The sequence below is a fragment of the Macaca nemestrina genome, chromosome 8 (assembly GCF_043159975.1).
Source record: "Macaca nemestrina isolate mMacNem1 chromosome 8, mMacNem.hap1, whole genome shotgun sequence".
NCBI lineage: Eukaryota > Metazoa > Chordata > Mammalia > Primates > Cercopithecidae > Macaca > Macaca nemestrina.
The window spans coordinates 32,130,573-32,155,406 of record NC_092132.1 but is presented as its reverse complement, the minus strand read 5'-3'; the positions used below and the strand labels follow the sequence as shown (position 1 = coordinate 32,155,406).

At 31.4% G+C, this 24,834-nt stretch overlaps 1 protein-coding gene across 6 annotated transcripts in view; it reads right to left on the bottom strand.

Annotated features, from left to right (window-relative positions):
• Positions 1–24,834, bottom strand: part of LOC105475960 (CUB and Sushi multiple domains 3) — a 1,218,758-nt gene that overhangs the window by 1,049,450 nt on the left and 144,474 nt on the right. For all 6 annotated transcript variants that reach the window (XM_011731490.2, XM_071067898.1, XM_071067897.1 and 3 more), the window contains exon 2: positions 24,011–24,233. In XM_011731490.2, the coding sequence (XP_011729792.2) occupies positions 24,011–24,233 (223 nt within the window). The remainder of the gene's footprint in view (positions 1–24,010; positions 24,234–24,834) is intronic.

Genomic DNA, 24,834 nt, shown 5'->3' with positions numbered 1-24,834 from the left:
ACTTAGAACATGTGATCCTGTCTCTTCTTATATTCCCTTTTGGATGAAAACATTCTTGAAATATTTCCTCTGTAAAACCTTAGAAATGATAATAATGTTTTATGCTGAAATGAATAACTAGTCACAAGGAGAATTAAACAATTAACTTACAACTTTCTATCAACAAATAATATGAAAAGTACTAAAGTAATTATTTGGCAATTAATGAAAAATTGATAGAAATTTACATTGCAAGCAAGCCATTTAAAATGTCAATGCATATGTTTTTTAAATAACAGATTGTACATTTAGAATATTTTGTAATTAATGAGGATTAACGTACTGTATTTCAACTTAATGTGATGGGAATTCTTAAAGCATCAAAGTTGTTAGATAAGAATGATACCTGTCTCACTCTCTAACTATGTTTATTAGGTTTTAACTGTAAGATTTTATTATTTTGGGGAGAGTTGAGAAGAATGACTGCACGTATACAATCTCTAAGAATGTAAAAAAAGGCTCTAAATATCTATTTAAATGTAATGTGTATAAGAGCTGATAACAATATTAAAATGTTCTTTAAAGAATGGATGCAACAAACATCATTTTAAATTAAGAGGTTATTAGTATATTGCTGCTTATAATAAGATAGAAACAAAACAGACAGGGATGTAAGAGGAAAGAGAGAAAGGGAGAGAAAGGGAAGTAGGAGGAAAGGAGAGAGGGTGAGGAATAAAGAATGACTGATGGAGAGAGAAAGAGGAAGAGGAGAGAGGGAAAGAGAGATTTATTTAAAAACAAAAGTGGTGCTATTACAAACTCCCAGGATTTTGTGAATGTTAAGTAAGGTAATTCATGTGAAACGGTCTAGTGTATTTTTTGGATAACAAATTGTCATTAAATACTACTCTCTTTAGTGATGTGACTCAAACTCCATTTCCCTTTTTGCTGCACTCTATCCTGCTACTGCTAAGATATGTTACCTAATACCACCAGCATAAGCACAGTGATTTCACGTTACTCACAGTAAGACTTTTGGATATGAATTATCTTATAATTTTTCTTTGGTTCGACAGTTCTTAAAAATGATCCAAGGATATACAGAGAATTCTCTGCTGAAACAAACTATTAGCTTATTTAATGTCACAATGAACAAGAAAACCACAGGAACAAGCTGATATTTAAAGTAATGGCTGTTCTGTTAAAATAAATCATGCATATGCTATTGATATTGGAGTACATGAAGCACGGCACAATAATTCATGGTTATGTCAAGATGTCACTGGCAGTAATATTAAAGAAAAATATGGCTGTGACAACATTTGAATAATTTTATCATTTGTTGAGAGTAAATGAGCTGAAGCTTCTATGAAATATAAAATTCCAGAAAGAAACATGTGTGAGAAAGGCAAATTCACCATGCTGGGAACATATGCTGGGTATAGATGTAAATATTTGTCAATGAGGCACTTCCATAAGATTTGGAATGTGAATAAAAGTGTAAGCCATTATCATGCCATGGCAGGTAGATACAGGTACTTCAGAAAGTTTTAGAGGTGAGGTTTATGCATTGACTTAACAGAATTCTTATTAAAAACAACCATTTGATTTTGCAAACAACTGAGCTTATCACTGGTATTTCCCTGCAATTTTGCAAATTCTTGATATCCTGAAAGTTAGCAAAGGCTATCCTTGACCATCATAAGCCAGCTTTAAACCTAGAATTCTTGTTATTAAAAGAATTCCTGCTTGAAATATTTCATTTTTTTTCTGAACGCTGAGAAATGCAAAAAGGCCACCAGCCTGTTAAGGAAATTTTCCTCTCCAAATAATTTCAAAGTAGGTTATTTTCTAGTAAATTATTTTCACCTTTTTTGTCACAGACGTGTTCCTTTGATTTCTAACACAAGTTACAGTAATATGCAAATGATTCTTAGATAAGATGATATTGACAGTATATTCTTAACTATTTGTGTGAAACTGTGCATGATTTTCATTATTCTAACTTTTGGCATTTTTTCCTCTATCTAAATAAAAATGATGCCTGATATTTAAAGTAGAAAAACATAAATTACTATCTACTAGAGAAAACTTTTTCTTCCTTCAAAAATGGATATTGATAAAAATGTAGATATTCTCAACTCACTATGTTTAAAGATACCATGTTTCCATAAAATTTGTTTTACCAATGACTTTAGACTTTGATCTTCAGGATCAACATTTTCTCCAGAACCCATGAAATATACTACTAAAATTTTTCTTCAAAAGTCAACCTTTCCGATTTGTTCTCTTTCTGCTGCAAATATTTCAAAGCTTCTATAATGTCTCTCTTCTCATTTTCTCCCTTGAATCACTGATCTTTAAGGCTATACATGACTCTAATTCCAAAGGCCATCTTGAATCATTGAGAAAACTAGAAATACAGGAAAATTATGTTGAGCAATTAATCAATTTAAGTATATTTTACAGTGTCCCCACTTTGTATAAACTCCCGCAAATATTAATTAATATATTTTTCTAAGGTTTCTAAGAAGCAGTTGACTCTAGTGACTATCAGCTTGTATTTTAGAATATACAATTGAAAAAAATATTAATTCTGCTGCTTATTAACAGTGTAATATTGGACAAATTACTTTATTCCAAAAAACTAGGGATAAGATGAGGTAAATACTAGCAATTATCCCATTGTTATGTTGGCAAATTTAATTGGGATAATGCTTGTAAAAGCTTACCACAGTTGCTGGAGTATGTGGAATATTATTTTTACCATAATTATTTTGAAGATGAACCCACCCAAGGTTCATCTAATTATAAAACAAACAAACAAACAAAAAACTCATTCAGTGATAACTCTGGAGCTGGACTACCTGGAGTAAATCTCAGTGATTCCATTTATTGTTGTGTGACATTGGGCAGGTTACCTGCCTCTCCTGGTTCCTCATTGGCAAAATGTAGATGAAAATAGTACTTCCCCCTTAAATCCCTGTCAAGTTTAAATAAGTTAACACAAGCACATCACTTAGAACAATGCCAAGCATTTAGCAAACTAGCTACTCTTGAGAAAGATGACAAACCTGAGAATTAGAGAATTCTTTTAAACACCACTCAGAGTTTTCTTCTTGAAGCACCAAATTATTGCTAGTTATAACAAACTTGGAGTATTTGGGATAAATATAATATTTCTTCAAGTATATGCTATTTTGTTCTACTAGGTCTTTTATTTTTTCTGCTAAGTTTATCATTGCTACGACTTTTTATCTTTTTGGATGCAGAATTAGTAAAGACTCATCACAAGCTATATATTTAAGGTCAATTAAAAAAAAAATTATGACCGAGAGAGGTGAGAGCATTGATAAAGATTCTCAATTAGAAGACAAAGAGAGAGAGAGAGAGAGAGAGAGAGAGAGAGAGAGAGAGAGAGAGAGAAATACAGCTGTGTCTTTAGTAACTTATAATTACTGAGATTGAGTCAACCGACTTCCTCCAATAAACCCTGCCACTTTTTTACGTGTATTTCAAAGATATTTTTATCAGAAAGCATTACACACACTTTATCATGTGACTGTCATTGTATTTCTTTATGAATACTGTGTATTCATTAAGGAAAAACTAAAACAAAACAAAAAACACCATTCTACAAATGCATGCTTTACATTTCCCATATTGACAATTTTCATTTGATCCACTTACCAATCCATACCAATAAGAATTTAACTCCAAATTTATGACTCCTTCTCTTTCCCAGAAAGGTAATATTAATTAGCGCTGACTCTCAGTTTTTAGCAAAACATGAAATTTACACAACTTGTGTTTTTTTTTAAGCATTTAAAATGTATATATTAGAATGTGGCATTTTCGTTGTCAATATCCTCCAGTCATTAGAGAGTTTGCACATACAATCTATGCCACTAAATAATACATAATCTTTGTGATATGTTCCATGGTAAAGACGAATCATAATTTCTTTAATCCAAAATAAATATAGAAAGTTTCTGAGGATCTATTCCATTACCAGTTTTGTTGAATTAAATATTTTTAAAAATACATTATGAAGAGATATATTTTACATAAAATACAAAGAGCACTGTAACTGGAGATTTTGAATAAAGCCTTATGATGGTGATGATTAAAGATGTTTTGATAAAGATTCTACTATAGTTTATTCTAGATATTGTAAAATTTAGGAATGTGGAGAACCTTTTCGGAAAAGTTTCGATTCTGTCTTTAAGTCAGTATTTTATTTACAAAGCTATTAGAGAGAAGTGACTGAGAATATAGCAACTACTTTAACAAGATATGTATAGTCATTAATTATTTCCATTGTGCCCAATATCACTTTCTTATAAAATTATTACCACTGCCCTCTGAGATGATTATTTACTTGTGTGTATGCGTGCATATATCCCAGTACAAATGGTAAATAACATAACATGTCAAAACATTATTTCTAATCATTTTAGGTTAAATTAAAGTACAATCTGTCTTCATTGGAATACATCATAAAGAAAATATCAACATGAGAATGCAGTGACATGGAACATACATACGGTCATTTACCTAAGTAATGAATTTAGACATGATTTATGGACTAATTTAGTGTTTTCAAATGATCATTATTTTCTTGTCACATGAAAAGCCATTCAGTAAATTAATCTACTATTTTTAAATAATAATCATAGGCCATATTCTAACATTTAAATTGGAAAATGGTTAAAATTAAATAATAAATTACTTGTACTTTTATAAGCTCTTTACATGTTTTTTTTTAAATTACCCATTTATATAATAAATATAAAATGTTAAAATTTTCTACTTCACAATATTGAAAATAATTAAGGTTAACAAATACTAGCAAATGTAATTACATAATAATATCTTCATATATTTGAATGCTCTATTTTTCAACATTCTAGGGATATTTATGTGATATTTACTAATATGAGAAATGCCAATTTAATTATATTTTAATAAACTCTAATAACTACATATTTTATTTGTTAAAAACCATGGAAATATGACTTGAAGTTGCAATAAATGTTGTGCTGTCTATTAGGCATCTGTTTTAAACATAAAAGTATGCTATAATATATGTGACTTTCCCCATTATCTATCAGTTAATATTATGGCATTAAAATGGAGCGATTAGATTAAAGTAACTCATCATACTATTTCAATCATTTAACATTTTCATGATAACTATGATAGGACTTAATTGGGAGAATTAAAATTATCTTTTTAACACTGCATTTAAGGACAGTTATTGGAAAATTACATGTTTCTTTGAAAAGCTAACAAAGTTTCTATGTGAGAAGGAAAGCTAAGGTATTATGGATCACACATGGAAGAAATAAAAAATACTAAATACTTTTGATAAGGCTAGCAGATAGTCTTTTTAATTTGGGATTCCTTTGAGAGCACTTCATTTTCAGTTACACTATGGAAATAGACAAGAAACCACCATTGTCCTGGAAACCCAAAATGTTTGTTCCCCTACTAGTAGCCACCAGTGTATCAGATACTGAAAGGTTTAATAGAGAAACATGTTATTGACTGTACACAAAGTTATATGAAATCATCGATAAAGTCAGAGTGAGGGAATACATTTTGTTTGAACTAGGTGTGTATTCTATACAAAAAACTCTAAAGGAAGTAAAATAAATATCAATAGACAAACAACAATGAGTATTTTATAGTGAAAATAACAATAAAATTAACTTCCTTGATAGATTCTCATTTTGCAATGTTCTACTTCTACTTACTTCTAAGTAGAAGTTCTACTTACACATCACAGACAAGATTAGAATAATTGCATAATGTTTTTAAGCCAATATTCACTAGGTTTAGGAATTAGCATTTTGCCATATTTTATAGCTGTTAATGTGTCCCAGGTATTGAATTAATAATGCCTAGTTTAAAAGGATGTTTACAGTTTACTTTGTAATTATTATTTATTTCGTTAGGGGACCCATATAACTCTGAGATTTCAGTACAATTTTGATGGAATAGAAGAACGATAGAAATAGTTTATTCTTATATGGTTTGTAGTTAGATGACAAGAATGTAAAATAAAAAATTTATAAGCTATCGAATTTCTAAAAGAGAGAATATTGGCAAGCATAATATTAAATAGTCATGTTCATAAGTGTATACATTAATTTATATTCAAAAGATTCCAATACTATTTTGTAAATGATAAAAATTTAAGAAAATTAAATAATATAATTTTTATCATTAGGTCAACAAAAATATACATAAAACAGAAGCATATTCATAAACTATGTACTGATGGGCATATTTGGAAACTATTATGAAGATAAAATTGTTTGTAAATGTTAATTGGACAATTATATGCAGAACCATAATCAATTATTTTTATTAGTCTTTGGGAACAAAAAATAATAGACTTCATTTACACACAAAAGTATCACTGATTTTGTGGAGAATTTGAAATATGCTCGTGAATGTGACAAAAATGTAGTTTTAGAGGCAGCATACGAGATGGCATGCTGTTAAACATAATAGTCATATTAACAGTTGCCAGATAATTTCAGCAAGTTAGGTTGGAGGTAATATTATTAGGTTGATGCAAAAGTAATTGAGGATTTGCCATTATTTTTTTAAAGGTGAAAACCTCAATTACTTTTGCCCCAACCTAATAAAAATGAACTAATATGTTAACAATGTGAAAACAAACGAGGAAAAGAAGGTAAAGTGGTGGGAAAGTAGGGAGAAGAAAAATGAAAAAAAATTTTTTGGCTAAATTTTTATAACCTATCAACCAACCAACCAAGCAAACTGTTCCAGCAGACATTTTGTTTTAGAGTATCATTTTAAATTCCTTCTAAACACATTATCTTTGTGATGTTCCAATGTTAAATCATTGCAACCATCCTTCACTCTAGCTATTTTATATGCACATGGGAAGATATAAAATTTTACTATTTATACTATGAAATATAGTTCTAAACATTATAACATCTATACTCTCATAGCTGAAACATTTTTATCTTCAGATAACTTCTTACCTGACCTTTAAGTATATATATCTGATTCCTATTTTACATGCCCACTTGGATGTCTAATCCACATCTCAGACATATGTCCATAACCTGAATTTGGAGATTAGAAATTGAGGAGCAGAGAGAAGCTATTATTCCTCCTTTCTCTCTTTCTTTCTCTTCATTTGCTTCTGGCAGCAACTGTGGAAGTGACTGTATTGCTTTGAGGATCCCTTTTTTGGTGGCAGCAGCCCTCTCTTAGTGGTTCTAGCAGTGACCATATGATTCCCCATCTATAGGGTGAGCACCTGCTGATGGTCCTCCCCCATTCCCGTATCCACTAAGTGCCACAGTAGTGCATGATACATGGCACCCTCATTAGCACAGCAGTCAGTTTGTTTTGTATTCTGGAAAGCCCAACCCTTCGGTCTCACTCTCTAGCCATATTTTCTTTATTTGGTAAATAACTCCTGAATCATTTCTTTTCTGTTGCCCATTTTCATCTCTTCAATTCTTTTATAACAAGTTCCCTTTATTAAATTATTTATATTTGTTTTCCTAATCATAGCCTGAAACAGAAATTAAGGAAGGTGGCTATTTATGGGTAGAAAATAATTTTCTCATTTTTCTCATCAAAGATGTAGGAAGAAAAATACATATAAGAAATAAAATCAATAGATAAATACTTTACCCTCAGTTACAGTTAACTGAGTATTACCTTACTGATAATAAAATCAGATCATGGTTTAAGTGTTTTTCTCTTGAGTAAAAAAATGTATTTCCATAAATGATATTCTATCTCCATTGAAACTGGATTCATAGCTAGGTAGTCTTAAATGAATTCTAAATACTGTTTTATGTCAGAACTCACTGTACTCTCTGAGCCATTAGATATGTCTTCTTGCTATCATGTATTACATTAAGAATTATATTGCCACATGTATATGAGTCACTTAATTTAATTTTAGCTAATAAGGAATATCAAACTATCTTGAAAAGGAAATTCGAGGATGCTTTTAAAATTAAATTATTTATGTCAATGAAATAATTGTTTGTCTGTTTTTATATTAAATCAGCATAATTACTTTAACTAATGAAATAATGTTAAATGCTACCAGTTATTCTATAATGAATCAAACATTCAACATACATTATCTCATTACCTCCCATAACATATATGTCTATACATGACTTTATTTATATTACTCCATTTTAAAAATGAAGAAACCAAAGGCCTATGAGAATATAAATTTCTCATTAAAGGCCACATTGTTAGCAAATGATAAAGTCGGAAATTAGACCATTTTCTTTTTGCTGTTCTGCGAGGACTCTCAATTAGTTTTGCTAAATTTTTAATGAGTGCATCCAAATTATTCTGATGTAAGAAGTTAATGTGAATGCTTAAAATTAATCCATGGATCTGGCAATTAGAAAATCACCTTGTTCTGAGTAGCTTCAGTGAGGTGACAAATCTAAGTCATTGATGATTAACAGAAATAGGAAAAGAGGAAATATAGTAGCCCATATTGAATATCATTTTAAGATGTTTGACTGTGAAAAAAATATAAATTATAGTGTGACTGACATCCACCTTAATAAAGGATAATCCTAATTACAGACTTGTGGAAGGAGAAAATGAGGAACTGAATCATAACATCATAAATAGTAATGCAGAGTCATAGCAGCCAAGATTTCAAGAGTATCTCACTAATGATTATGTAAAACATTGTGTGTGTGTCATGTACTGAGTTAATGTTTTACACATTTAATCCACAAAACACTGTAAAAATAGCAGTGTTTATATCCTTATTTTCCATACAGTTTATTTTTATTTTCCTTTTATTTTTAATGGGTACAAAGCTGGTGCATATATTTATGGGGTACATGATGTATTTTGAAACAGGCATATAATAAGTCATAATCACATCACGGTAAATGGGACATTCATCACCCCAAGCATTTATCGTTTATTTCGGTTACAAACATTACAATTATATTCTTTTAGTTATTTTAAAATGCATAATAAATTATCATTGACTGTAATCACCCTGTTATGTAGAAAGGTTAAGTGGTTTGCTCACTCCTATTTGTTTAGTGGAAGAACTATAATTCAAAAGAGGCTTTTATCTGACTCTAAAATTCATATTGTTTCTACTAATTTAACACTGTTGCCACCACAATTTACATATAATATGAAGGTGAAGAAAAGAGAGTTTAGACTTAAGTCTATACATTTAGACTTAAGTATTAGAAGAACAAAATGTCTTCCCGTCAAAGAACATTAACACAAAAATAATACTGTTTTAAAATATTAACTATCAAACGGTAGAGCAGAAAGAATGATATAAAATAAAGTTTAAAATTTACCAATAGGTCAATTTAGTGGATTGAAAAATATGTGAGTTTAAAATAGAATAGTAGAAAACTAGGGCCAGCGTGGTAGCTCATGCCTCTAATCCTCGCACTTTGCGAGGCCCAGGTGGGAGAATTATCTAAGCTTGGAGTTCAAGACCAGCCTAGGCAACATGGTGAAACCCATCTCTACTAAAATACAAAAAATTAGCTGGTCGAGGTGGCACGTGCCTGTAGTCCCAGCTACTCAGGAAGCTAACACACCAGAAAAGAATTGCTTCAACCCAGGAGGCAGAGGTTGCAGTGAGTCAAGATTGTGCCACAGCACACCAGCTCAGGCAACACAGTGAGACTCTGTCTCAGACCAACCAACCAACCAACCAAACAAACAAAACAGAAAGAAAACTCCCTGAAACTTCCAAATAAAATATTTGTTGAAAGTAAATGTGTGACCAGATTCTAGAAGGGATTTTCATGAGAAGAACAGAATTGACCTGAATAGGGCAATTAGTGTCCCATGAATGTCATGTTATCAGATATAGAGAATACCAAAAAGTTGGCAGAGAGAAACTGTCTTTCCTCCTTCTGTTTTTTGCTTAGAAAACACATGATCTCTACAAGTCAGAAAACCAGGCAACATTGTCTCTAATTTGTAGTTCCAAACAGTTGCTCCATCACGAAAACCATTTTTCTGCATTCTATCAAATACAAACTTCCAGAAAACAACTAGATAAAAAAATGAATGACTTCGGGTTGCATCCTTGTAAACACAATCCAAAAAATAAAAGAAGGTGGTAATAGGGAGATACAGGGTTATGCTACTTTCTAATAAAGTTAAACCCAATGTTATTTATGCTTGTCCTTTCTTGTATGCTATAAGAAAAGCATATCGATGCTTGATCAGTAAAAGCAAAACATTTTATGTTAAAATATTGTGTTGTATATCTTGAATTAAATTGTTTTATTAAGTGAATATATTAAACTAAGGAATTTCCATGTAGCTATTATGAAATTAGGTGCTACAAATATAGAGAAGATACTCTATTAGGTCTCAATACCTATTGTAAAACTGTAGTGTTTAATTCAGTACAGTATTTGTTAAAGGGTAAACATACTAGAATCTGGTCACCCATTAACTGTCAATATACACTGTATTATGAATGAAAATGTTTTACTTGGAATTTGATGGAAACTTTGGAATTTCATGTTAGAAATTGTTCATAGAAAACATCAAAGTTAACCACAAGAACTGAAATATGAAAAATTTATCTAACAATTTGATGCAATAGTAAATCAGATGGGAAAAATAAATTACTCCAATTAATCATACCAAGAAAAGATTTAGTTTAATCTGGACAAATTAGTAAAATAAAAACGCTATTTTATTTAAGCTCGTCATTTCTGATCCACTCAGTAGGCAAATATTACTGAATATTTATATCATAATAGTATTATGTTAAGTATCTGACATACAAAGACAAATATAGCTGCCCCTAACCAAAAAGATTTCAGAGTCTATTCAGCCTATTCAACACCAAGAGCTGGTCATATTAAGCAGTTATATGTTTACCATTTATTTATTTATTTATTTATTTATTTATTTATTTATTATTTGAGATGGAGTCTCGCTCTGTCACCCAGGCTGGAGTGCAGTGGCCGGATCTCAGCTCACTGCAAGCTCCACCTCCCGGGTTTACGCCATTCTCCCGCCTCAGCCTCCCGAGTAGCTGGAGCTACAGGCGCCCGCCACCACGCCCAGCTATTTTTTTTTTTTTTTTTTTTTTTTTTGCATTTTTAGTAGAGACGGGTTTTCACTGTGTTAGCCAGGATGGTCTCGATCTCCTGACCTCGTGATCCGCCCGTCTGGGCCTCCCAAAGTGCTGGGATTACAGGCTTGAGTCACCGCGCCCAGCCTACCTTTTATTTATTTTTGATAAAGAAATATATTTTAATTTCAAACAACTATAGACTTTTTACCATGATGGGAATTTAAAGTCATTGTTTTATATAACGTGCACCTGACTGACACATTTAGTTATTACGAAATCTTGTAGAAAAATATCAAATTTCTGCTTTTATTAAAACACAAATTTAGATGTGATTAAGCAGAAGAGACAATATGTAACAAACTAAAATGTGTTGATATATAGTAAAGTTGGATATACTTAATCAATAGGCTTTGATACAACACACAGTAAGTACAATATTAGCTGTGTGAACTTGCACAATGTCAAATAATAGAGGATAAGAAGAGCAATCAGAAGGTATAAAAATAAGGTTAATACTATAATTAAAATTTAGTTTTTAAATGGGATATGGGAAGATATAATAAGAATATAGTTAGGTTGGTGTTGGGAAATAAAAATGAAGACTTTATGTGAAAAATTTTCCCCATGATTTTTATTTATTCTGGATATTAATCCTGCTAGGTCTCTCTCAAAACACATTTTGAAAATACTTACATATTTTAACCTAAATAAGGCTTTTTTTCTAGAATAACAAGACATTGATATAATAATAGTGGGATTCACTTTATAACATTCATGAGCACTTCAAGTATAAATTGATACGATAATTTTCAACATTTTAATTTCATTATTCTAGAAATAAAGAAGAAGCAGATCAATTTGCTAAATCTGTTCCATAATAAAAAATTCCTTTTAAACTTCTAATCAGCAAGTATTTTATTGAGCATCAATCATGAAGTAATCAAGAAGAGAGTAAGTCCTCATCATTAAATGCAACATCTTGCTGATTTTAATATTCTCCTATCATCCAAAGACAAGAGAATAAAACCTCCAAATAACACAGGAAGGTTTGTTTGTAATAGCTTCTTTTTGGAAGGTGGGGAGCTGATGGAGGAGAGCTTGGAGAGACTAGTTACACGTTTGATAAAATCCAAAAGACATAGCAGGGATGAAAAACTCACAAAGCAGAGTTCAAGGTCTGGCTAGAGGTGAGGGTCACAGAAAGGATAGCAAACAGTAGAGACTGAGGAACAGGAAGGTAAGAAGGAGGGAGATCCCTGGAGCAGTTATGCGCACACAATGCCTATATTAAAACATTGTGTCAATGGATTGTTGATATTTGTTGAAGGAAGATAGGAGGAAAAAAAAAATCACAGAATATTTTCTTATTAAATATATATTAATTTTTATACTGTAGTCTAACAGAGGCAGAAAAAATGCAATACTATTTCCAATAGCAAAGTCATGGAACCAACCTAAGCTTGCATCAACAGTTACATGGTTAAAGGAAATGTGGTACATATCCACCCTGAAGTACTATGTAGCCATAAGAAAAAATGAAATCGGCCGGGCGCGGTGGCTCACGCCTGTAATCCCTGCACTTTGGGAGGCCGAGGCGGGCGGATCACGAGGTCAGGAGATCGAGACCATCCTGGCTAACACGGTGAAACCCGTCTCTACTAAAATACAAAAAAAAAAAATTAGCCGGGCGCGGTGGCGGGCGCCTGTAGTCCCAGCTACTCGGGAGGCTGAGGCAGGAGAATGGCGCGAACCCGGGAGGCGGAGCTTGCAGTGAGCCGAGATGGTGCCACTGCACTCCAGCCCGGGCGACAGAGTGAAGACTCCGCCTCAAAAAAAAAAAAAAAAAAAAAAAAGAAAGAAAGAAAGAATGAAATCATGTTCTTTGCAGCCACCTGGATGCTGTTGGAGGCCATTACCCTAAGCAAATTGATGCAAGAACAGAAAACCAAATACCACATATTCTCACTTATAAGAAAGAGTTAAACACTGAATACACATAGACATAAAGATGGAAACAACAGATACTGGGAACTACTAGATGGGGGAAGGAGGGTGGGGATGTAGGCTGAAAAACTACCTACAAGTACTATACTCAACACCTCATAATGGGATTATATGTATCCCAAAGCTCAGCATCAAGCAATATACCCATGTAAAGACCCTGCACATATATCCTCTGAATTCAAAATTTTAAAAAGGGCATGATATTTATTATTGAAGTGTGGCAAATGCATACAATTGAGCTAAAATGAGTGAAAACGAACTATAGCAATATGCCACAATATGACTAACTCTTAGAAACATAAGGTTGAGCCAAGAAAGCATGTCCCAGTAAACTAAATGGGATGACATATATTTTATAAATCTTACAAATTAGCATAATTAAAAGTGATGTTGCTTTGGGATGCATTCATGTATGATTAAAGTATAATTTTGAAAGAAGTTAAAAATGACCACAACATGGAGGTGCTTGTTACTGGTATGGTGAAGTCACAGCAAGGCGAGGATGGGATACAAATGGAACAAAACGTGAGCAGCATCCTGGTTTAGTGGTAGGCTTGTTGGTGCTCATTTTAATAAAACACATTGCAATGTTTATGCTACAGAGTCTTATATTATTATGAATAAATTATATTCTTAAAATACAGTAATAGAGAATATAGAAAATTTGTATGGCAAGATAAATTGATGCATTAAAGAGTTAACGGTAGTATTCTAATAAATATATTATGGCAATGAATTGTTTTATATATTTTCATTTTTTTTTAATAATCACATCTCACTCAGATATAATTTGACTTTTGTAATTAGAAAACATTATCTTAAAGTGAATGAAATGAGGTTGCTATGATTAGTTTATGATTTTTAATTACCACAAAAATGTAGGCAGTGACTGTGGCAAGGGTCTATATTCTATACATTTTAGTTCTTCTATCCGTCATGTTATATATATGTGACACTTGTGATTTTTTTCCCTAAAAATACAACTGAAAAGCCTTTAGTATTTCTGAAAACAAACTGGGTGGCTGTGAACTTAATTATATATATTTTTATGTTGATAAATTTAATTCTTTTTCTGTATGGGTTCAATATCTTTTAAATACCTTTATAACATTGAACTTGAACATCTATGAAGGAATAGTCCTCTTTTTACATGATTATTTGATGGTGCAATATCCTTTGGATGTATGTCATGTTTTAACAGAAAATAAGTCATATAGGTGAGATTCTTAAGTGGACTCTAATGTAAATGTGACCACTTTTCTTATACCCTTTAATCTTTGTGACATTTTAATTTAGTAAAATGACTCAATGAAATAATTTAATAAAGTTATCTGATTTTATGGTTGCCTGGCTTAGGTCTTCTGATTCATCACTCCAAAAATGCTATAGTTGAAAAATGCAAATAAGTATAATTAATGAGCTGTGCTCTAACTTATTTATGTTCACACTTCAGTCTCTTGAAATCCTGTTTTTGATCTTGAAATAGATATCAATATTTTTGAGATTTTATTTTCTCACCTGTATAATCAAAAATATTAGGAAGAATATCTGAAATGATGTTATGAGCATTGTATATAAATAGTCTGACAGAGTATGTATTCAGAGAATGTTAGTTTTTAACAGACACAGGGTATATGTATCTTCCCTCAGAATATGAAATACTAATACAACTAAATGAATCTTCAGAGTTAATCTAAAATGTCTTATCTAAACATTTTATTTAGGAATTCATATTAATTATGTAGAAATTTTGTTACTGAAAACATTTACATTTATGAGCACATTAACATGCTTTCTGCAAGATTATCAAATGGTCACTTCGATTATGCCATTTTACTTATGAGAAAATAAATGTTTATGGAGCGTAAGTGAGTTTCACCAGAAATATTTTTAGTCAATTATAACACCATGCGCAGTTTGCTTTTAGGATATCAGTGCTGTTTTACTGAAAGCAGGCTAATGGAAGTAAACCTTTCCTCAGATTTACTATAAAAGATTGAATAAATATAATCTAAGGAACAAAGTGTTTAAACTTGCTTATTGTCATCTTTTGTTTGATCTTTTAACCCCAGTTTTAATGGTTTAATTTAGTCCATTTCTTCACTAAAGGCCACCTCATTTCTTTTTGGCAAAATGCCTGGTATAAACAATAAATAGTTGTTTATACTCTGGAATCCTTGCCTTAGTCAGATTTGAAAGAGCCTTTTATGTTGACAAAAAGTTTTAGAAATCCTGTCTGTCCTTGAGATCTATGCAATCATTAATCTGAATGCTCCAAAGTGAGTAATGATATCTAAAGAGAAGAATCATTAACTGCCTAAGATGCATCAAAATTTTAATTGGCTTTTTTCTAAATCACTTGCTCGCCGAATGTCCAATGCCCAATGGCAATGCAATAAGTCTTTTGTAAATTAAAGTGTTAGGTAGGGGGATACTAAACACAATATAATCAATATAATGGTATTTTCAAGTTTGTCCATAGTAAAATGCATTTCTACACTCAGCTTCTGTTTCCCAGGGTGTGTGTTTTCTATACAAGGCTATGACTGAGGTCATAGTTGGACCAACAGTAAGCAAAGTTCACTTTGTCACTTGGTGGGTCTCATTAATATTATAGATCAATAGCAAAACTCTGGTATTTCTTTTCTTATTTATTGAGAAATAATAAAAAATAACTTTATCATTATAAGCAGTTGTTAATATCACATATGTCATTTTGGCACACAGCTATACACACAATCACTCTATGCCATTGAATCAGACAGTAGAGCCTCTGCATTTCCCAAACATTTTGTTATGTAAGAGACAGAATCAGTACACAAGGATTGGTTCCAACTCTGAAGGGAGAAATCTTTATAGTCAGCTAATTGGATTGAGTTATATCACTCTCAATATAATCTTAGGCAAACTTGGAGATAGGGACATGAGAGACCATGTCTTTAGGTAGCGTTAAATCACTGGAGTGCACTGACATAAAATATAATGACCTTCTGGTCGTTTGTTTCTATGACTTAAGCCATTTAGATATTTTTGGATAATTTTCATGGGAAAGTCATTCTCTACCTCAACATTATGCCTACAGGAAAGGAAACAGATTATTGTATGGCATTGAAAGAAGCATCAAGTATAGTGAGGAAAGATTTTAATCATGAGTATCAAGAAGTTCTATGGGACATTGAGGGAGCTAAGGAGAGAAGAAATATTAACCATGTAAGAAAAGAAGCATAGTGGCTGCTGAAGAATATTTATGGGGACACTGCCAACATTTTCTGAAGGAGAAAAGGTCTACTTGTTAATTATAAATAACCAAAAAGAAATGGTCTAACAATTATACACATGGGAATTCAAGCTACAGATTGTTGTTTACTCACTCTAATTACTGTTCCTTAATTATGTCCATTAGGCTTTTGAATTCTATGGTTATGACAATAATCCAGCAAGTTTGTATAATGAATTTGAATTGTGACAGAATGTTATGTATTTTAAACGCCTCAACATATCTAGAAAAAAATACTGGGTAAATAATTGTTGTTTAATAAAGGGGTATATAAAGTACAGATAATTTAGCCATGGTAATGAAATATATTCTAGAATAATGACCAAGAAGGTATAAAAAGATTATATATAGTCACAAAGTAAAAATTCGAAGAAGGAGAAGAGTAACATTACTGTAGAAATACAGAGAAAAAATAAGGCAGAGCCTTTTCTAGAAAAAAACTTAGTTTATCAAGTAATACTTTTAAAAATGTACTTGAAACATGCTTTACTATAATTGTGTCCAGAGGCAGCCAGCTAGGACACATAACTTATTAAGTTGTCATTTCTAGGATTCCTTAAAATGTACACCTTAATTCTTCTTCACTTTAATGCTCAAACAGAACAAAATGAACTTAGACTCCTTCACATATTCAAGAAGAATCACAGATCTTAATATAAAGCTAACACTCTAAACCTTCAGAAGAAAATACAGGATATCTTTCCATCTTTGGATAAGCAAATATTTATTGTACTACAAGAAAGCACTAACAAAATATAATATTAATAATTTGAACTTTGTTCAAATTAGAAACCTTAATTCATGCAAAGATAGTGTAAGAAAATGAAAGGGCAAGTAACAGATTCGAAGAAAACAATTGCAATGCATATATTTGTCAAATAAATGCTATAAAGATTGCAAAGACCCTTATAATTTGATATATCAAGACTAAGCAGACAACCTAATTAAAAAATAGACAAAATATTTGAACAAATCCTTCACAAATAAATGGTTGATAAGCACATGCTCAATATTATTAGTTATCACATAAGTTCAAAATAATACCAGAATAAATGTTGACAACCTCAAATGTCAACAAACATGTGGAGCATTTAGAATTCTCATACAGTGATGGTGAAGTACAAAATCCGTACACAGCTTAGAAAAGCTATTTGGCAGTTTTTTATGATATTAAATCTATATCTACCCAATAATCAAACATTTGGACTAATTCTCATTTCACAGAAGGAGAGCTTTAAAAAGTTCATTTTACCGATAGCTATAGAGTGGTTCTCTATTTTACAACTTTATGTATTTTTGCACTAGATGGCAATTTTTTTAATTCTAAGTTCCGTTTCATACTTAGGGAGTTTATTCTCAACATATTACAAAATTTTGCTATTATTTGCAATATAATATATTTTGTGATTTTTCTTAATAATGACTGATGAGCTATTGACATGTACCAATACATTAAATTTTCTTTTTAGTTCTATAAAACTCAAGTAAATCATGTGTGTGTGTGAGTGTATATATATATATATACACACCTTTTTTTTTGGGAGGTGGAATATCGCTGTCTCGCCCAGGCTGGAGTGCAGTGGCGCGATTTCGGCTCACTGCAAGTTCCGCCTCCCTGGTTCACGCCATTCTCCTGCCTTGGCCTCCCGAGTAGCTGGGACTACAGGCGCCCTCCACCACGCCCGGCTAATTTTTTTTTATTTTTAGTAGAGACGGTGTTTCGCCGTGTTAGCCAGGATGGTCTCGATCTCCTGACCTCGTTATCCACCCACCTGGGCCTCCCAAAGTGCTGGGATTACAAGCACGAGCCACCGCGCCCGGCCCATTTAAGCTTTTTTATGTATATACTCATAATACCTGTAATGAATTATAATTTGGTATATTGTTCAGTATTTAGAACTCATATTTCTGTGTCTGTATTGTTTTATTTTGGTAATTTATATTTTTTAGTTAATGATGTGATAGCTCATACTTCCTTTCTTTGTCTTTTATTTTAATGGCATAGAAGTTATAATTACTGTTTTCAACTCCGTATAAGTGAAATTTACCACATGTAGACCCTCTTTAAGGAGCAGTTAAGGATAGTCATAAAGTTTACGTAAGCATCTGAATTTAGTTTAAGAAATAAGAGAGAGTCTTATCAACCACCATATTAAAATCAGCTTTCAATTCTTTTTGGCAGGCTTCCTTCCTTCCTTCCTTCCTTCCTTCCTTCCTTCCTTCCTTCCTTCCTTCCTTCCTTTTGTTTTGTTTTGTTTTGTTTTGTTTTGTTTTGTTTTGTTTTGTTTTTAGAGACAGGGTCTGGCTCTGTCACCCAGACTGGAGTGCAGTGGTGCATTCTCAGCTCACTGCAACCTTCGCCTCCTGGGTTCAAGCGATCCTCCCACCTCAGACTCCAGAGTAGCTGGGATTACAAGCAGAGGCCACCACACCCAGCTACTTTTTTTTGTATTTTTTGGAGAGATGGGGTTTCACCATGTTGCCCAGGCTGGTCTCAAACTCCCGAGTTCATCTGCCTCCCAAAGTTTTTTCTTTCTTTTTTAATGATTTTATTTTAATTTCAACTTTTATTTTGGATTCAGAGAGTATACATGCAGGTCCATTACATGAGTATAGTGCATGATACCAAGTCCTAGGAGGTGAATGATCCTATCACCCAGATATGAGCATAGTACACAAGTTTTTCAGCCCTTGCTTCCTTCACTCCCTCTCCACACTATTAGTCGTCAGTGTCTATTGTTGCCATCTTTATGTCCATGAGTACCCAATGTTTAGCTCCCACTTATAAGTGAGAACATGTGGTATTTACTTTATTATATCTGCCTTCACCTTAAGATTTTGTGTTATGTTAACACTTACACTTATATTTGTTTTTATCTTTACGTATCCTTTTAAAGATTTCTAATCCATGGACATTTATATAACTCAGGAAAGTAAAGTTTATGTTGTAGTCGTTACTACACCATGACTATGACCTTGTGAAAATTACTTCCTCTTTTTAAATCACAACTTTAGAAATAATTTATTTAGAAATAACATTTATTTATCTATCATATTATGCAAAAATTAAGCTTTGGATATTGTGATAGATTTTGTCAGTTGCCTGGCCCTCAGCCTTCGCCATGCTGCTTTCCACAATTGAGGTCAAAAATGAAAGCTGTTTTTCTAGAATACTTTTGACCAAGGAATGGTGATGTCAGGCTGTTCTGGCCAATGATATAGGAGAAGAATCCTTCTAAGGACCTTTGGGAAAGCTTTTGATTTACTGACAAGTTTCTTAATAACAAGCTTCTTGTTATATAGGAAAAACAAATCAATTTTTTGTTTAAGCTATAGTAAGTCAGGATTTCTATTACAGCCCAACATCCAAAATGATAGGCCATATCAAAGTAGCAATGAGGAGACCATAGTAACATGTCAGGAGACACACTAAATAAAAGCTTTTGTAGTCAAGTCTTTTAAAAAATAACTACACTACTACTTTGGTATTTAGAAATAATCATTCTCTTCCACTTTGAGAAAAGATTATCATTCTATAACATTTCATATGTATTAAAGTTGTACATGTTGAAAATTAGGAAAAAGAATTTAAAAATGAGTGTTTATAAAAGATCCAGCTTGTGGACTTTCTAATATTAAAAGAAATGTAATGAATCTTTAAATAAATGGACAATGTATATTATTATATAAAAATTTTAAAATTCTTCACTTATTTGTGCAGGAAAAAACATCTAAGATTTAACAGGCAACCAACAAGCTGAGAAATATTTTTGTCACAAAAAAGGGACACATTTACATGTTTTAGAATAAATGAATTATGTAAGTCATCAAGAAAACTACTGATACATAAACAAAAAAAAAAATTTGCAGGAAAAAATAAGAGTGGTTATCAAACAAGAGAACATGTTAGATATCTGTAAAAATCAGATATATGTAAATAATCAAATTAAGGATAAAAGATGTAAGCCTGGTAAGACTGAGAGATAATGAATTATAGTTTTCTAGTTGTAATAATATTCATTGATATAAGATTCTGGAAAGCATATTAGTAATATAAATAATATTATTTGCTTCTGACCTAGTCATCCTATTTCTACCAAGAACGAATCTAAAATATAGAAAGTGTATATTCATGATGATGATAATATGTGAATTACTTATAAAAAACATAATAGAATGATAATTACATAAATCATATCCACATTTAATATTTGAATAAATTAATGCTTACATAAAATGATTACATATATTTAATAAATTCAATACATTGATGTTTACAAAGATTTTAATCACACATTAAACATGTATATTATAATGTAGAGAGATTACTAAGGACATACAATGTCATATATAGAGTGATCCTGGACGAATATATCTGTCTCTACCTCATTAAATAATAGGTGATTTTTTTACTCTTGGTATAACTTTATTATTGGGAAAATATAATATTAATGTAAAGTAAACAAAGCTTAGACTAACCTTTATGCATCAAGTCCAGCAATGTTGCCTTAAATGCATTAGTATTTGTTCTAAAATAATGTTATAACTAAGAAAGAAATTCCCTAACAGTGCTTTACCAATATCAATTCTCATTTAATACAAAATAACTAAGAGAAAAACAAGCAATATCATTAATAATTGGAGGCTTATAGTTTTTAAAATATGAAATTCTGATTATGAATCCCAACATGTCTATTTAGACAGGGAAGAATGACAAGAACCACAAACCATTTTTTTTCTACATTATTGAAAGACAAGTCATTTTTTAAAAATCTATTGGAGCTCAGGAAAAGTAAAAAAAAAAGTATCAATTTCTGGAAGAAAGAGAACAGCAAACACACCATAAGGACATGCATTAAGTGAGAATATGATCCAATATGAGAGAAACAAAACCCAAGAAAACAGTGAGTCAAACAGCCAGACGCAAACATGAATCAAACTCTGCCAGCAGCAGTTTCGACTTCTAATCAAACAGCAGATTTTGTATATAAACACAGTCTGGAAGGGGCTGTAGGTTACATACTAATTTTTTTCCTTCCAGTCTTGCTAACTAAAGTCAGCTATAACATTAGCTACAGTACTTCTTTAAGCACAAAAACCAATAGATGCGTTAAACATTTACAGTGAGCAAAACATTAGATTCTAAAGAGTACATTATAACACAGACTACATGTTAGAATATAGTCTTGTCATTTTGCTTGTATAAATAGAGTACATGTTTGAATATAATCTATAAAATAAATAGCAGAAATAAATTTGGAGCTTACCTTTCAGTTTATATTCATATATATTATATCTGTTTGAAAATATGCCTTGTATTATTATTTCTCTTACTAAATTTTATCCAACACTGCTGAGAAAAAATAGATTTTCATTTATATATCAATACATAAACCTTAGAGATTATGTATAACTACATAAAACTATATATATTGAAGAGCTTCAGATCTAAACTGAAACAAATCTGAATTGCGATGATAGTTCTGCCCTTTGCCATTTTCAACAATTTTACTCTGGCGAGCCTCATTTTTATCAGTTGTAAAATGATGCTGATGATAATAATAGTAATTATTTTACATCGTCTGAATACAGGAGAAGTTAAATACCATAATGAAGACAAAATACTTAGTACAGTGACAGGCGTAGAAGAATCATTCAATAAATGCTAAGGGTTAGAGTTATTGAGCTTTCATTATATTGTATTCCCCATAAAATCTCTGTAAATTAAGGGCTGTTGTTCCCAATTTACAGATTAGGAAAGAAAGAATGAGAACAATAAATTTATTTTCCTAATTTCACAGTCTTTTAACTTCCCAGAGGCCACAGTTGTTTAAAAAAGAGGGGAAGAGATAAAATAAAAATGTGTTTTCTCATTTTCAAGGCGATCTAGAGAGAATAGGTACATGTACAAGCAATACTATCAGGGAATTGATACTTTGAAACTACCAGGTAATATTAAAATAAGTATTTGTATATATTTAGGAAAATTATATCCCACATATTGTCAGTGTAAAAAATTGTACTTCTATTTATAGATATTATTTGGCATTAACAAAAGAAAACCAGCTTTTAATGACAGTGGCAATGATGATCAAATAGCAGTCAGACGTGCATACCATAATATATATTTATAAAATAGATAATTATTGTATGAGTTTAACAATGTAAAAGGAAAAAGAAATCAGATTTACATGGTAAATGAGTATAGAGGAAAAAAAGAAAGAAAGAACAGTAGAATCTTAGCTGTAATCAATCTAGTAATCTTGTTTTTGCACAACAAAGTTTGTGAAACAACTCGGACATTTTTAAGTGTCATGTGACTGGAAGCAGTTCGATGTGCTCTAATAGGATTTTATAGCCATGCAGCAGGTTCATACACATTTTCTCATAATACCTGCAGAAGAGTATAATGAGATGGATAGACCTGGCCTTATTACCATGTCTCAAGTTTAAACAGACGTAGTGTGGATTGCTAAAACAACTGGTGAGCAACAAACCTAACACCCTAATGTAACAAATCTCATCTCCAGATCCACCATTTTCCCCACTATATTATGTTTTCACTGCCCAAATTTGAGGAAAATAATCACTAATTTTTTACCTAAAATTGAAAAAGTATAAATGCAAAGGAATATGGAAGACTGATGAAACTGTAAAAAGTCAGCACTGATAATCTGCTTCTTGTACATTAGGAAGGCAAGAACATGTTGTCAACTATTAGAAAGTAACAGAGTCACATAATCATAACTCAAATAGAGCCAAGTATGGAAAGAGTCTTTAATTCCTACATGTTATCTTCTTAGAATATTTTAAATTACAAGTTTAAAAAAGCTGACGGCACTTAAAGAAAAGTATACAAACACTGGCATAAATCTAGGACTAAATAAAATGTGCAATGCCTGGAATGTTGAATTTTTTAGTTGAATTATAGTTGATTTACAGTTAAAATAAGTTTTTGGTAAGACTTCCAAAAACACTTCTAATTTTACATAACCTATTCGCCAAGAGGAAATTCTGAAGAACGAGAAGAACTACCTTAAAAATAGTCAGGGTGTTAGTTAATTTTTACATCTGTTTTATCACTGAGCTTCAAAAAAATACTTTTGTTTGCAGAGGCAAAAATATAAATGTCCCCGTTTTTGACATGAAGGAATGTAGTTTTCAGATATTTAGATTTTATAAATTACACACATCAGAAATTAATTTATTCTACTATCCATGAATGCTGATTTTAAAGTGTTTTTGCATAGTGTTGTATATTAAAATTGGAAACATTATCACTAAAATATACCTTATATAATATGTTTTACTTTATCAAAAGTTATATCCATAATGAATGAAATCTTGAGATAATCATTTTTAAAAACAAAATACTTTTAGCCACTATAAAGACATCACTACTCAATATACATTCACCTTTGTGAGACTTGGTATTAATGTACTAGCAGTATGACGTCAGAGATACCAAGCTAATTTGTTCATGGGATGATATACTTCCAAATACATAATAATTAGTTGGTGAATACAACTTTATTACAATTGCATCACAAATGTTAAGCATCTTTTGTAAAATAGACTGCTTTTACCCAGAAAATATTTTCTCTCCAGTCTTCCATTCAAAATACACTAACCTTGTCCTAAAGTTTGTAGGATGAGGATGTCCATCATATAATGATAAGTAGTCGTATTCTTCTTCTAGAGCAAATGACTGAAAAACAATTTGTATTCTATTTCGTTCTTCTGCTATTATTACCCATGTACAGTTTGCACCATTTGGATATCCATATGGAAAACCAGGGCTTTCTATAGTGCCATTAAGTCCTTTTAAAGTTCCACCACACGTATAAATAAATCCTGCAACAAAAGACAAATAAACATACATTAATATTATATAAATCAAGAATAATCCAGGAGATAATATTATTTTGAAAGTCTACTGTGTTTCCAAGACCAAAGTTAACAATAATTTTATAAATGGCAGTTTAAGAGCTGGACACTATATACAAATATATATGTAATATAAAACAAAATAATAGAAGATTTATCATTTATAATATATACTGAGATAAATCATTGTAAAGCAGTTGATGAAATAAAATTATCCACATACATCTGAATCATTATCCATTACAGGTTCCTACAGACAAACACAATCCTAAAACACAGTATCTTTCCTCAAAGAGTTTTAAATCTCACTGTGGAAGCTCATAAACAACATTGACATTTTAAAGATCTTTGTATGCATTTTGGGTCCCAAAGAATTAACTCCATTTTTTCTTGGCAACACATGCTAGTTTTTTTTTTGACATATTCACATCTGTACCCTGTAGCTCACATGCTTTAGGAAAATCTATCTCACCCTGATTATAGAAGAGGAATTTTTTAAGTCTATGAAATGGCTCTACCTTTCATTAAAATATTCAGTTCATGATGAACAGAATCCTAAGTTAATCAC